General features: G+C 28.0%; 3 protein-coding genes across 9 annotated transcripts; 2 read left to right on the top strand and 1 right to left on the bottom strand.

The window, feature by feature from the left end:
* Positions 1–1,355: 1,355 nt before the first annotated feature.
* Positions 1,356–3,129, top strand: LOC149057518 (TIP41-like protein). The gene is made up of 2 exons (XM_089222266.1): positions 1,356–1,494; positions 2,189–3,129. Exon 2 carries the CDS (start codon positions 2,210–2,212, stop codon positions 2,999–3,001), a length of 792 nt encoding a protein of 263 aa, XP_089078392.1. The 5' UTR covers positions 1,356–1,494; positions 2,189–2,209; the 3' UTR covers positions 3,002–3,129.
* Positions 1,356–8,683, top strand: MED24 (mediator complex subunit 24). The gene is made up of 19 exons (XM_015517372.2): positions 1,356–1,494; positions 4,412–4,537; positions 4,597–4,698; positions 4,773–5,001; positions 5,082–5,178; positions 5,261–5,441; positions 5,507–5,838; positions 5,918–6,044; positions 6,108–6,344; positions 6,404–6,573; positions 6,631–6,808; positions 6,871–6,971; positions 7,031–7,114; positions 7,172–7,322; positions 7,394–7,530; positions 7,586–7,718; positions 7,775–8,026; positions 8,094–8,239; positions 8,299–8,683. Exons 1-19 carry the CDS (start codon positions 1,387–1,389, stop codon positions 8,306–8,308), a joined length of 2,901 nt encoding a protein of 966 aa, XP_015372858.1. The 5' UTR covers positions 1,356–1,386; the 3' UTR covers positions 8,309–8,683.
* Positions 8,684–10,579: 1,896 nt separating this feature from the next.
* On the bottom strand, positions 10,580–14,037 carry LOC107168082 (lipopolysaccharide-induced tumor necrosis factor-alpha factor homolog). 7 transcript variants are annotated; one of them, XM_015517359.2, is made up of 4 exons: positions 13,839–14,037; positions 12,363–12,545; positions 11,509–11,635; positions 10,580–11,109 (listed from the first exon to the last, which is right to left on the bottom strand). In XM_015517359.2, exons 2-4 carry the CDS (start codon positions 12,538–12,540, stop codon positions 11,007–11,009), a joined length of 408 nt encoding a protein of 135 aa, XP_015372845.1. In that variant the 5' UTR covers positions 12,541–12,545; positions 13,839–14,037; the 3' UTR covers positions 10,580–11,006. The 7 variants fall into 7 exon arrangements, with proteins under 7 accessions (XP_015372845.1, XP_015372847.1, XP_015372849.1 ...); XM_015517361.2 differs by lacking the exon at positions 13,839–14,037 and adding an exon at positions 13,688–13,832; XM_015517363.2 differs by lacking the exon at positions 13,839–14,037 and adding an exon at positions 13,684–13,832.
* Between the last annotated feature and the right edge of the window lie 1,627 nt (positions 14,038–15,664).

Consider the following 15,664-nt stretch of genomic DNA (forward strand, 5'->3'; position numbering starts at 1 on the left):
ACTTCTTGTTAAATAATTCCATTTAATAAATTATCATCACATTTAATAATTGGAATTGTCAAAGAATTTTACATTACGTTACATAATATCTTTTCCAAATTTATTCGATTAATGAGTTATGAAGAGTGGCATTCGTTCAAAACTATTCCTACTGGGCACTGGCTACTTTGTGCAAATCTATAACCATCATCTATTAAATATTTTTCAATTTTGATTTCAGTATCAATTGTGTTTACTTTTTCTTCAACTGTACATATAGTTATGCAAAAATAAAATTAGTTATTTAAAATAAATTACCAATATAGGATAAAATACAATAATTATAACTAAATAATAATTATATACTGTAGATTATAATAACAAATTTGACTTGATTAAAACAATAACGATTATTTTAAATCATAATATTATTGCCGAAGTGCTGAATTAAGTAGATTATACGACTTCCGGTCAAAGTGAAGTTTTCGTTTAGGTTGTATTTTTGATTTGTAAACTTGCTCACACACAATATTGCTCTTCTTTAAGTTATGCAGATAAAAAGGTAGGTCTCCAAGACTTAAAACACATGACACTTCATGTCAAAACATAATTGGCGCCACTTCTTTGGCATCGGTGGGTGGTGGAATATATATTAATAGTATTATTAAAAATATTATATATTAATATATTAATATTCTATTCTGTGGTGGAACTGTCATGTGGTCTGTGACTGAGTCAGTTGTAGTCGTGCAGCTGGTGCAACCACTGTAACCATCAGATTAATCATATTTACTACCTTGGTATACGATTTCTTGTTATCAGTATCTCGATTCTCGATGTTTGTTTACGTTTATGCCGTTTATGGCTTGAGAGTAAGTAAGTAGTTGTTGAGGTTACTGGCGTTACTGGTTTTCAATCATTCATTCATCCATTTTAGCGTTCACTATAGTCCGTTTACTGTTTATTTCTCAAAAAATAATATGCTAATTATTGATAATACGGTAACAGTAAAATAGTGAATACTGAATAGTAATTTCCAATTACTAATTACTACTACTAATACGTATTCTGTTCTCTGTAGAATCTAGTTCATTAAACTTCATACGTTTGATGCAAAACCGAATAGTGATACGAATATTCGGAGTCCATTTATCAACGATTACTGACATAATATAGATAAATCGCCGGCAAGTAGATTGTCCAGTGCGTTTTGTTTTGTACATGTCGCTTTGGACTTCTGCTAAAACGAATTAAACTTGGTAAAGTCCCATGCGAGTACAATATTTTATCATCGTTTTTAATAGTTTTGTGTACATGACTATAATTTATCAAACATCAAATTAAATTTTGATCTTTTTATGATTTTTTTTCCCCAGAATCGAAATGGTTGTTGAACATTAGTTGTAAATGGAGCCAAGCAAAGTAACAAGTAAAACCAGTAGCTTGAAATCATTGGTGCTGAAAGCGTGGGGTGAACGTTGGACTGAAATTCAGTGGGGCATATCTATAAAATCGGTAATTGCTTTTATTTATTTAATAAATCTTTGACCAGTATACTTTTGCTACAGAATGTAGCCCTATCTTAAATGTATGTTATGTATACAATACTGAAGTTCCTATTTAATTGAGTATACGAGCAGCCAATCAATAAAAATTCTATAATTTGTCTAGTTTTCAAAGGCAAAACTCATAGTAATGACTTCTTTGAATTTAGAGGTATTTAAGTACTTATTTTTTATAAAATGTATCGATAGGTATTATTCAAGAGTAATATAGTAAATTAATGATGGTGATGTGTACTCCAGATACCTATAGTTAGTTTTCAATTTGTAACATGTGTATTTAAATTAATTTCATTTTTTCGTGTGATAGTTGTCAGCTGACAAAATATATATCATCATTACTTTTATAGTTATAACATAAATTGTACTATTTTAGTTCTTAAACTGCATAGTACACCTAGATACCCATTTAAACTTTCCCCACTAAAAATATATTATTTTATTTTTCAATAATTTCTTACTTTGTTAATGGTAAATATTACCAAGAAATTTCAACTAGTAAAAAAAAAGAAAAAGTATGCAATTGACTACAAATCTGTTCATATGGATAAGCTTAAATTTTTAGTTATTTGAATATTCATTTATTTTTATTTTATTAAATATTATCTAAAGTGAAGTGACAGTGATTAAACCGTTTTGTTAATCAGGTGTTTTAACATCCACTCAAAATGACTGCCAAATGTGAACAATTTGAAACCAACAAATGGACAATTATATCTTCCAAAAGTCATATACTAGGATCAGGATGTTCTTCACGTAGTCAAGTTCCTTCGTTATCTTGTTGTGACTTTTGTCGCTTTTCTATTGAATTGCAGCTTCATCATTTGCCTGAAATGGTATTTCCTAATAATATATTAGAAATTAAATATGATGGTAAATCTGGAATACGATTTTGCGCCTTGGATTCACTCAGAGATGTGGACCCTTGTAAAGCACCTGTGAAAATTGCTTGTTCTAAAGAATGGAAAGAATCTAGACTGGATAGTGGTCTTGTAGATAAAGATGTTAATATGTTTGATTGGACATATTCAACTTACTATGAAGGCACATTATTTGGATATTCAGTCACTGAAGCTACTGATGAACGTATAAACATGGAGAAACTAAAAGTTCAAGAAGAAATACTTTTCTACTCGGACTTGACTTTATTTGAAGACGAATTACATGATAACGGTGTTGCTGTATGTTCTGTGAAAATTCGCTGTATGCCTAGCTGTTTTTTTGCTTTGTTGCGATATTTTTTACGTGTAGATGGTGTCATGATGCGTATACATGATACACGTTTGTATAAGGAATCAGAATGGGATTATGTACTAAGAGAAGTTTGCCGTAGAGAATTATACACTACAGAAATACCAGTTGGAAAATCTGGCTCATTAACTGATCCTGGAAGTTTTGCCAATACCTTACCCATTGTCTATGAACGTTATGAAAAAATTAAATTTGATAAAAATGTATAAATATTATTTTTTTATTTGTTCAATTAAATGGATACTGATTTTGGCTATCTATTAGTAATATTATTTAAATAGATTTAATCAATTGATTATAACTAGCAATAATAAATATATGCATATCTTAACCTCAATACATTGTTTTATTTATCTAACATATTACATAGTATAGTTTTTATATTAGCTATGTTAATGAGATTAAACGGATGATGTGTTTGTTTTCTCTATTTTTATTTTTTTTTTCACTAGTTTCAATAGTGTACTGAATGTACTGATAATTTTGATATTAGAGTGAAATGAGCCATCATCAAACTTTTAATTAAAAATATGATTATATTAAATATCACAAATTAAAAATGCTTATATCTTGCTTAAAATTAAAATATTGCATAAAATTGTATGTTTAATTACAGTATATTCTTACCTCAAAGTATAATAATAAGCCAATTCCCTCTTATAACAAGACTAATGGCGCACTATTAAAACTAGTGAACAAAAATTTGTTATTTCGTATGGTTGTAAGATGGAGGAAACAATTACATGGTAGTGTCCTTGTAATAATATACTTATTCAAATTCTAACCAATCCCAATAATTTACCTATTGATAGTAGATTAAATATTATTATTTAAGTGTTTTCTTATCAAAATAAAATACCATTTTTTAATCAACATGTTTATAAGAACTTTTATGACTAGAAACAATTTTATTTCCAAATCAATAGCATCCAAGGTATCACAATCAGTTCTTTAGTTGTTATGTATTAAACACTTAGAACTATTTAATATTTATATAATATAGAAATATTTAAGCTTATAAATATATATTCTACCTCGAGTCACCCAATTTAACACAAAATTGAAATCAGGAAATATTAATTTTGTAATATTGTTCAAACTATAAACAGAAAATAAAAATTAACCATGAAATATGATAGCAGATTTTAAAGCAATTTTGGATTTAATATTTTACTATGAGAAATAAATAAATAAATACCTAATATTACAATTATTGAACTAATATTCATAATGTTAACTGCTTAAATGTGTGTTCAAATTATAATAATAACTATTTTTTTTCTGTGATCAACTTCTATTCAAATTGATACAGATTTATATAAATATTTATTATTTTTATGTTTCTCACAAAGAAGGAACTGTATGTTTTTAATTAAAAAAACTGTCCTTTTAAAAATTATACTTTATTAATCATAGTACCTAATATTCTATAAAATTTAAATATATTTCTCAAATACTTAATGCAGTAAAAAAATAATTTATATCTATACCCTTTAATTTTAATTTTAATTATTTGATTTTCTTTTAGCCCTATAAGTTATTTATAATGTAATTTTATTGAAAAAATATTCAATTATCAATTATCTAATAATTTAATCCAATACTAATGTGTTATTTAGGTTCTACCCAGAGGAGTTAGTGGAGATGTCTATAATTTGGCCGACATAATATTATCACAAGCCTTAGTTGGTTCTTATCCCAATGAACTTGTACTTTCTTATTTAAGACATTCACTAAACTGTCAAGTAAGTTAGTCATAAATATCATGTAAATCAGCAATTCTAATATTTTAATTTTTTTTTAGCTTGTGTCTTATGCAGCTATCCTTCAGCGCATTAGCAAATATGATAAGTTTCAAAAAAGATCATGTGTTATTATTTTACTTGATTTCCTTGAATCTACGCTTGTATGTATAACTCATACATACTAATGTACTTGATTTAAGATTTAGAGTTTTAATTTTAAATTTTTTTTTCTCAGCATGGCATTACATGTCGTGGGAAACCAGAAGAGAGTGTACTAGCTGTAGCACTATTGTCATTAGTTGATTGGCTGTTAACATGTATTCGTAGTGGACATGTACCTAAAGATGGTATCACCAATCGTCTTGAAGATCGTATTGCAAACAAATCTATTCAAATTTTAGAATATCTTTTAAACAATGACTTCATATTTGCTATGCTTTATTTAGCTAAACATGACGATGCTGGTAAGTAACTAACTATATAATACTGTATACAATATACATCTCGCTTTAAAATAAATAATAATATTTTCTTGTTAATCTAGAACTGTACTTGGTCATAGTGAATAAGTGTCAAGAAATTAGTCAAGATGTACAAAACTCAATGGACACCAATATTCCACATGTGCACAATGTTTTGATGTATTTCATATTTTAATTTAATTTTTTATATATTATGTAAAAAATAAAGGTTAGATCTATAAATAATTTATTTTTTTCATAGACAATTATGCAACATTGACTTTAAAAATTCAACAAAACTTACAGCAATGGAATCAGTAACAACTTATAATGAACCAATTACTTATGTTTTACAACCATTATTAGCCATTAGAGTGATGTTGAACCCTACAACAGAGACTCAAGTATTAGTGGATAAATTAAAAATGATTCGTCAAATTAAAGTTTGTACTACTAGTGGTAATAAAAACTATCATTTTGTTATAACTATTATTCTTTTATTTTAAAGGGTTACAGTAATCCTCGATTGTACTGTGAACTGATTCGTGCATGTCTTATGTGTTTGCGAGATTCCTTGAGTAAAGAAGACCATGGACCACAATGGGGTGCATTTACATTCATTAAATTGCCTCACATCATAAAGCATCTGTGTGAGGACTCCAAAAGTTTTAAAGCATCTGAAGAAGTAATCCAAGGTTTTGAGATGCTATTGGAGATGTTTCCATTGCTAGATTTCATTGACTCCCATACAGCCTGCAGTTGTATAGAACTTCTACTCAACGAACTAGTGAAACTAGATTTTGTCACTGAAAATCAATGCAGTTCAATAATTGCTAGAAGGTATTCTGTTTTTTTTTTTTTTTTTGAATTTTATTAATTTTATGAATCAATTTTACAATTAATCATCTTTATTACTAAGAGCCAGTGTAGTTTCAACACTTAGCAGCCCAAATCCCCCTTCAAACGTTTTGACTATTATTATGAGAACTGAACCTACTTTACAAAGAGTGCTTAGGACTTTAGATTCTGACTACTCTAAGATTCAAGTAAGATATTATTTGTTACCATTGATTTATTCCTTAGCACTTATGATTTTTGTTTATTTTTAGGAGGCTTTAGTTAGTGTACTCAGTCAAGTGCTCTCTGGTAACAGTTTAGAGCTAATTCTGGCAGCAGCATCAGTTGAGGGTAAACTGCGCATGTTTGTCTCTAAAGTGATAAAATTTAATGAATTCAGTAAGCAAATTAATTTACAAGATGGTGCTAAGTCTGTACGCACTAATGCAGTATTGTTTGACATGACATTCTTGATGCTCTGTTTTATAACTCAAAAATATGGATATCAAGTAAATCTTATTGCCCTATATAATTGGAAAAATTATAAATAAACTTTTATTTTTAATAGTCAATTTTCTTTGATGGTGGTAACGATACATTTTTTGAGAAATGGTGCCGGCAGTGTATGGTTGAACTCGGAAATCCCAAATCCCATGAAACTATAATGGGTGAATGTGACCCAAGTAAAGTAGAAGCTCTGTTAACTGCTATTGATAATGGAGAAGATTTAATTAATTGGTTTGTATTAAATTTCCAAATTATATTTAATTATATTTAATTGGAAAATATCTTTAGTGATACAAGTTGGGACCAAATTTGCATATCTATAATTGGCGCCACACACGATGTTCTAGTTGCTTGGGAAAATTCTACATTAAGTAGTAATGATGTTAAGCGTATTTTAGATTCAATGCGCTCATCAATGTTTTGTTTACCTATTTGTGCAGCAGCATGGCTCTGTTCTTACATGCAGGTATGTATTTTACATTATATACTTATTACAAAATGTTATCGTAAAAGAACTAAATTATTTAGGTATTGCATCAAGACGCTTTGCTCAAGCCATTAAATATGGTTCAACAGTTATTAAATGTTCTTCCTGAGACTGAAGAAAGTCAAGATAACTACTCTAAATGGTAAAAATAAAAGATATTAAAATATCCATGTTTTTCTCCTACAAATCTGTAATTTTTAGTCGTCAAGTATTGATGTGTCAAATTATACGTAAAATGCAGCAAGATTTGAATCCACCGACTATGCCATCCAAACCTTCTCACAGGTAACATATGTTTTTTTCATGTTAATAACATTTAATTTTTTTATTTAATGTTTGTAGTATTATTTCAAAAGACTCAATTCTTGAACAACTTATACCCATTTGGGAGAGTATTCTGGAAGAAGGTTGGTTAAATGTGAAAAATGCTCATAAATTAAAAACAACATTATTTACTGCTGGATCAGATTGGTTTGTCAACAACTTAATTAAGGTAAATATTATTTATAGTAGAAATTATAAATTCGTATAATTTTATACAAATGACTAATGAATTTTCTGCAGGAAATGATGAAGTTACAGTATCGCGATGAATTAGAAAAAGCTGTTGACTTATTGTTTGCAATATTTCATTTTGATATTGAGTTCTGTACGCTTGCATTACTAGAACTGATGCCTCAGTACTTATTTAATCCAGATATGTAAGTTGTGTATTATAGAAAAGTTAAAAAGTCATTTTAAATGTAATTCTTACAGAAATGTAGAGCTAATTGAGCCTCAACAGACTGCACTGGCTAAATTGTGTTCATATTGTATTTATGCATCGGTCGAATTGCAACAAAACAGTATAGTTAAAAATGATATTCTCAAAACAACAAACATGGACATTGTAAGAATAGTGCATATTAAATAAATCAGTATTTTCTTTAATTTACTTATTTCTAGGACATTGACAATTCATGGCCACCAAATAAAATAATGCGCTTAGATAATGGAGATTGTGATTCTAGTGGTACTGGAATAAATGGAATATTATTAAAAGCACTTGTGGCTCTTTTTCGACGTATTGCTGTTGTTGCTTCAAGACATGAACAATTGTGCCGAGAAACTCACTTTGTGTTGAGGTTACTTGAACAACTTGTTATGTGTGGACGAGGATCATCACAGATTATTCTTAGACATTTGCCACCAACTCTGGTACGGAATTGTGAATATTTTAATAATGTCTTATATTCTAACTGTAACATGTACATTATGTTTCTAGTTGCCAAACTTAATACGTTGCGTACCAGAATTGTTTACTGTGGATTTGATTTTAAACTTATATGACTTGAATTGGCCATCTGGCCGTAAAGCTGCCACTAGTGATTTGTGTTTATTGCAAAAAACTCGCTGTGCTAAAACTACAGAGTAATACTTAATCCATATAGCCATATAATACATTTAACTTAATTGTAATTTAATTTCAGGTATTTGTAAATAATTGATAAATTTAAACAAAAGGACGTTGGAAAATGTTATGAAAAAAAATTGCTTGTTTAGCCGACTTAAAGAAAAAAGAAAAATGATTACCAACATTCCATTTGTTTTTATTGTATCTGAATCACAGCAAATTCATCTGCTGTATTATTCATTTTTCTTAACTACTTATGAGCTACTGAGTCAATTAAAAAAAAAAGAAAATGTTTTTTATTTTAATTGGCATTAAGTACTTAATTAATTTATGTATTTTGTATAACTTTTCATATTATGTGTTTGATCATGGATAATATTATGTTAAGTTAAACATATTTTTTTTATTTACTTGCCGTTCAGAAATATTCAAATAGATTTTGCATTTGATTTAATATCATACACCATTGTCATTTGAAAAATATAATATTAATAATTATAACATATCAAATAATCAGATTGGTTTCCTAATAAGTTATGCACTTTTCTTGTACAATATACAAAGATTTTTTTTAAATTAAAATTAAACTCTGGGAATTATGTTTTTATTTGCACTTACAGGACTTAATATACAAAAGAATAAAAAAAGACTTAAATAATCAACAAGACACAAATCTTTTCTTATAATAATAAGTCATTGGTCAATGGAATGTGAATTATATATAATTCTCATTGTATATGTGAGATGTGCTTTTACGAGAGTTGCTATATACAAATGGATTTGATATCCAACTTTAATATTATGGTGATACTAATAATTTTTTTATTTAACATAATATTTCATCATATTTTCACATTACTCGTAATGGATATTGTGTATACCATGCACTAAAGCTGAGATGTCTGTGGACTATAGTTAATGATTATTTTGGTTTTAGAAGAGAAATTTGTGTATTTTCATCAATCAATCTATGGGACGATTACATTTAATTACTGTGTATAAACGTATATTGTATCATTATCATTATTAATAATATTTTGTGTTGTAATTAAATTACAATTTACAATTATGTTACAACTTTATAACTTAAAGTTGAAGTTCCTATAATATAACGTTTTTAACCCTAACCCCTCCCCCCACCTATATATTTTATATATATTATTCTATGCTCTAGGGATAATGCTTCATTCTAATAAATTACCAATAAATGTTGTAATTCAACAAGACATACAGGGTTCTTTAGTTCTTATAATAACAACATAGGTATTATTTTGTGTGTTTTTAACATTTGTAATGCAATTACTGAACAGTGTTTTTCAGTTACAACTACTGATTTTTACAGTAGACACGACATTTTTACGGAATGACCATATCTTTGTGCTAAGTTTCTTCATTTTTAGTTAAATTTTATGGATTTGAGAGCAGTTCATCAATATTGGATGGTGGTGTGTACTATTATTGATTTTTTTTTATGTGAAGAAATTACTGAACTGTGTTATTACTGTTATGACCAATACTCGAATTTGGGGGGAAGGAGATCCTCTATTTTTTTTACTGGACGGGGGGATATCAGTACAACACTAACATCAAACTAATGACCAAAATAATTTTTATTAAATAGGGATTTAAATTTACATCAGTTATGTAAAGAACTTTACGATTTTTAATATCAAAATTATTTTTACTATTGCTTTACAAATTTCTATGGTCTTGCATTTTTTTTTTTTTATGATTTTCTTTACTACTGTTTTTTCTCAAAATTATGTAGAGCATTTTTGGAAATATTGATACTGATTCTAACATTAATTAATTATTATAAAAAGTTAGATTATAGAATTATTTTTAATTTTATGAAAGTATGAACGATAACAAAAAGTTGATTACTTTATAGGAAGGGAGAATCAATGATCAATGTACCTTAGATTATATAAGACTAAATTTTTGGGTTAGGGCAAGAGGCCCCATTTTATATTTTACTATAACCTTTAAGTTTCTAGTTGTACCACTACCACTATTAATAATTAATAATTATGAATAACATAGCTACATATTGCTTTGTTCGATTTGTTGATTTGAGTTACAATACATTTGATTTCATCTTTTTAATCAGTCCTAATTTTTTGACAAGGATTTATCTAAGTTTATTAAGTGATTTCAAAATAAAATTTTTGTTTGAGACACAAACATTCAATCAATAAATATGATAAGTAGGGTCTAAGGGACATAACTTATATACCATAATATTATCAACAATCTTAATAAGAGATACAATTAATAATATGCAGCTGATGATATTTATTTAACAAATTAAAAACACTGGCAATAGATTATTTGAATATTTAAAAATACAAATAGAATAAATAGTTAAATGGTTTATATTTTTATAATAATTTTTATTAATGAACAAAACTCACCTCAAACATTTAAATATACATAATACAATTTGATTCAAGGGCAAGAACTATAATAAGCTTTAATACATTTCAGTTATATAAGATATTATCACTTATTTCTTTTTCTTAGAATACAAATATATTAATAAATGCATTAACATAATAAGAGAACACGTCTTGAATCATAAATTTAATAATATCTCCATAAATTTAGGATAACTATCATCACTACAAATTCAATCAGAGTTTTGTGTATTAATATCTAGTAATTTAATAGTTCACTAAGTAAGAGATATTGTCAAAACTAAAGATAAAAATGATATAATATAATGAGGAATAAAATATTTTATGCGCTTGCAGTTTGCACATTAGTGGTAATAATATTATTGGTTTATGGTTTGTAAAGCCCAATGAAAGCATTACAATTTGGACATGAATGTTTAGTATTCTTGAAGTTATCCATGCAAAATGGCAAACAAGAACAAACGAAACACCTGAAAAAAAAAATGTACATTACTTAATTACATACCTATCTTATCTTAGTTACTATTATTGATACCTAATCAATTATACAAGTTAATTTATATAATTCACAATTGAACATACTTATGAGCATGAGTTAATGCAATTATAAAATGTAAGCAACAGAAACAAATATCGTATAATTTTATTACTCTATTCCACGAGAAAAACATTTAGATAGTTGCTTATTTTATATCGCCTTCATGCAACTTATTAGGAATATGAATGATCTGACCAATTTTTGTTATGGAAATGCATTTTCTCTCGTGGAACAAGAATATAATATAATCTAATTAATAATAACTTATGTGCATTTAATTTCCATGATTATCAAATTTCATAATATAGTTATTCATATTTTTTTCACATACCCAATAATAAACAACAACATGCAGCATACATAAGCAGTAGTTGATGACTCTTCTTCAATGTTTGTCGTCACTACTAATTTACATGTAGGACATGTCAACCGTACTGATCTTGGACCCAATGGTGGTACTAAAATATTTAAATAACATGAATAGAAAATAGCATTGTACATTATAGCTATTGTTACTCTCATAACCTTTCCTTTCTCTTTAACTTTTCAGATATTCATTAATTCCCCCTATTTTTTGACTTTTTAATCTTAAGGCGCTTTCTCTTATTCACCATAAAAATAATTGTTATGTTTCTCTCTGTCCAACCAAACCAATAATAATATATTAAAACCAATGAACCAATTGAGGGAATAATACAATTAAGACACCTCTTTTTTCAATATTTAAATCCTAAGTTAACTTTAATAGTTAATACTTGTTGTCCTAATATTATTATCATAAGTGTGTATGTATTATGTTTACTTGGGCAGAGCCTATTTTATATATATATAAAAGTTCTCATTCCCAAGTCTAATAAATAGCTAAAGATAGAATCAAACAAATAGTTAGAAATAGATAGAATGAGAAAATGGAGCAGAATTTCTAATGAAGTAAATTTGAACTCTGAAACTGATTCCATTAATACAGAAGGAGAATCAAATATCAATGGAGTTTGAAATGAACTAGAAAATAAATACACAACTGGGTATGATAGGCCTAATTAGCAATCAATAATTATATTTGTATCTCTATATTTCGATGGAATGCTATAAAATACAGGTATTCAACGAATCATATAGTTTTAGTTGGGTATTGTAATAGACTAGTATAGGTATAAGGTTCAAGAATCTAAATAGATCACTAACAATTTTGAGCATTCGTTTGGACAATGACTACTCGAGTAGGCTGTGGAGGCCCCATTGTTGATGAATGGCCACCGTTATCGCCCTGATTGTGGAACTCATACTTCGGAGCATTGATCGATTCTGAGTAGGACGGTGGAGCTGATGGCAAATTAAATTCTTTATTCACTTGAGGATACATGGCAACTGGAACAAAACAATACATCAATATATAATTTATCCTAAGTATGTATTTATTGCTGTTGTTAAGAGTATCTCCAAGGAGAAATTTCTCTTCAATGTTAATTAAATATAAATATTTTATGTAATTCTAATCATAACATTGTACCTATATTGTTTTTATTCCAAAAAAAAATAAAAAAATAAATTGTTACAACTTATGGCAATAAATAAAACATGCAATACAATAACAACTGCAATATATTATGATTAATATAGTTTGACGATCGTGGTCGTTGCCTAATAGTTTAACATATTATGTAACAATAATATTAGGAAATAAAGCAACGGTGTTGAGCGTGTCTCGACCGAACGAAATAAAATGAAAACTGCTCTATACTAATTTTCCCTAGACGCAAATCGAAAGGCCGGTATCACCTGTTGTTTGTTGCACATGCAACACACGACACTAGAATACTGAAACGTCTACAACTGAATTACTCGTATGTTATGAATTTCGATTAGCGAACATTCAGTACAGACAGTACACACGACACACCGTTCACCAAGTACGCACTATCGATAAACAATAATATTATAGTGAATTAAACGGAATACGACTGGTCCGTTAGGTTCGGTGTGATTGTGTGGACGAGAACGCTTCGTGATTCGTGACTTGTAAGTTGTAAAGTTATATTTAGTTTTTGATATCGTAAGTTATTTAGATTTTAACTCATTCCTTGCGTGTCTACGTGTCATCGTGGCTCGCACTTCGGTTTGAGCGAAATCGAATAACCGATATGAGTATAAAAATATGTATGTGTCATTGTGTCATACGACGTCAAAATGTCAATATACGTACTACATGGCATGACGAATAATATACTTTGTCATACTACACATGTAGAATAAGATCATAATTCATAATCACTCACTCACTCGAGAGTCAAGACACAGGCACACAGTAGCTCGCCAATAACAACGATGGAAACAATTATGGAACATACGATATATTTTAATATTTATCAGTTATCGGCTGACGTATATTCAACGACATCCGCTCGCTAGAACTCATATTTGTGACTCGACTTAATGACCGAGCTATGTAAGAATATTTAAATATATGTAAATATATGACTCAATTATTACAGAATACGTCGAGTACCTACTATCTGCTCGAGTACTTAAATTGATTCTAATATTTTGCGGGACGGGAGCTGGTTAAGTAATTGCTAGAGAGTAGTGACTAGTCTTAATTTAGTTAAGTAGTTCGTTGATGGAGCGTCGTTAGAAATTAAAGCTGAACTAAACATTACATACGAAAAAAGGTAGAAAACCGGAGAACACTGTTGAATGTTGATAACTATGTTATTATTATTGTTGTTGTTGATTAATTTATTTCCGAAATAAATATCAACGAGGTTCAATCACGATACAAAAAAGATCTCTACATTGAGGATATTTTAATAATGAGTTATTCTGTGATAAACATAATAATAACAATTGCTTATCGAAGTCATATCCATTGACCACGGTTAAATAAGTTAATAGTAGGCAGCAGGCAGCCCCATGCAACTCACGTTATTTAACACGATAATGAAATATGTGCCGTTAATGTCTGGGACCCGGCCAGGTGGCGCGCTCTACTTGTCAAAGTTTGTAATTCATAAAAAAACTATAATGTGGAAACATAGGTATTTTAATTTATTATTATAGTTTAAAATTTCTAAGATGTACAAAATTTGGATAATTTTTTTTTTAGCATTTTCCTTTACATTTTCTTGATTGGATTGCCTTGTATACTGTCTTAACGCATATTAATGTAATATTTTATTGCAAACAATATTACATAATCTTTATGTTCAGTACATGAAAATGTGAAAGAACCATACTGAGTAATCAAACCATCAATAATATCATCAACTGTATTGCAATTACTATTATTTTACAACACTGTTTTTCTATAATTTTTACTATTTCTGATTATAGTATTTATGTACCTACTTAATACTTGAGTTAATAGTATAATCAAATAGTAATTAAATTAGTTTTTTTTCTAATATACCTTCTTAAATAGGTAATTTATTATACTTATATAAATTAAATACTATTTTTAAATAGTATCCTTATATGTATTTAGAATATTTTTACAACAGTTTTATTGATATTTACCCGTTATATAATAATATAGCTATTAGATTTTAATTCTAGATAATTAGGAGAATTTTGTATAAGAGGTAAGGCCATAACTTCATCAACACTATCATCGAGACTAGAAGGGCTATTGACTAGTAGATGAGTAGCTCCTTCCTTTAAAATTGTCTGCAAGAAGAAATATCATAATTTATTACATGATTTTTCTTAATCATTGTCATAAGTATTTACCCTAGAACTAGAACTACTGTTTTGTAAGTTACTTATAACATAAGTTTTTAAATCTGTTTGGGGAAAATGGGATTGACATACTCTATCACCAATAAATACATTTTTATTTGTTTTTGATGACCAACTTTCAATGCGCTTTTTAGTGACACGAAATGCAGGTACATTCAAAGTAGAACAATTGCAAAATGAACATCTTTATGGGATTGTTACAACTTATAAGTTTAAGATCACAGTTAAAAAAATAATTATAAAGGTATAAAATATTGCACAGCTCGATTAATTGTCTAGAATCTTGATTAATATCAAATACTAGATGATTTGTTAATATCAATAATATCATGAACATATAATAAATAAATATATATAATTAGGTATATACTATACATATAAAATTTATATGCCTAAATAATGATTAATATCCCGGCTAGTTCGTGGACTATTTTTAATAGTTAATATTATATTGCGTCCTCTTAAGTTTTTAGTGTTTTTACCTAATTTGGTTATCTTATCTACATCGTGATAGCACCAATCACAGAATAGCTTATATATATATATGTATGTATTATATATATTATATATATAAAATATATATTCGCCCTGCTCCATATTTTGAATCGCGGAAAAAATGGCCACGGAAAAAAAACCCACGGAAAAAAAACCAAAAAAAAAAACCCAAACTAAAAAATACACCCACGGAAAAAAAGCCCGAAAAAAATATTATACATAATATATTTACATTTATTGATAGATACATATTTTAA

This window comes from Diuraphis noxia, unplaced genomic scaffold (genome assembly GCF_037042655.1).
Source record: "Diuraphis noxia isolate RWA-SAM2 unplaced genomic scaffold, SU_Dnox_SAM2 contig0003, whole genome shotgun sequence".
Lineage (NCBI taxonomy): Eukaryota > Metazoa > Arthropoda > Insecta > Hemiptera > Aphididae > Diuraphis > Diuraphis noxia.

What these genes read in the sequence shown, in the direction of transcription:
- MED24 (XM_015517372.2), top strand. Translation starts at nt 1,387, where the DNA reads ATGGAGCCAAGCAAAGTAACAAGTAAAACCAGTAGCTTGAAATCATTG. An exon ending in GGCTCTGTTCTTACATGCAG is followed by an intron (nt 6,809 to 6,870) that starts GTATGTATTTTA and finishes TAAATTATTTAG; the next exon opens with GTATTGCATCAAGACGCTTT. An exon ending in GACATTTGCCACCAACTCTG is followed by an intron (nt 8,027 to 8,093) that starts GTACGGAATTGT and finishes TTATGTTTCTAG; the next exon opens with TTGCCAAACTTAATACGTTG.
- LOC149057518 (XM_089222266.1), top strand. Translation starts at nt 2,210, where the DNA reads ATGACTGCCAAATGTGAACAATTTGAAACCAACAAATGGACAATTATA.
- LOC107168082 (XM_015517356.2), bottom strand. Translation starts at nt 13,523, where the DNA reads ATGTTCCATAATTGTTTCCATCGTTGTTATTGGCGAGCTACTGTGTGC. An exon ending in GTGTCTTGACTCTCGAGTGA is followed by an intron (nt 12,546 to 13,453) that starts GTGAGTGATTAT and finishes GTTTTGTTCCAG; the next exon opens with TTGCCATGTATCCTCAAGTG. An exon ending in ATGTTGTTGTTTATTATTGG is followed by an intron (nt 11,110 to 11,508) that starts GTATGTGAAAAA and finishes TTTTTTTTTCAG; the next exon opens with GTGTTTCGTTTGTTCTTGTT.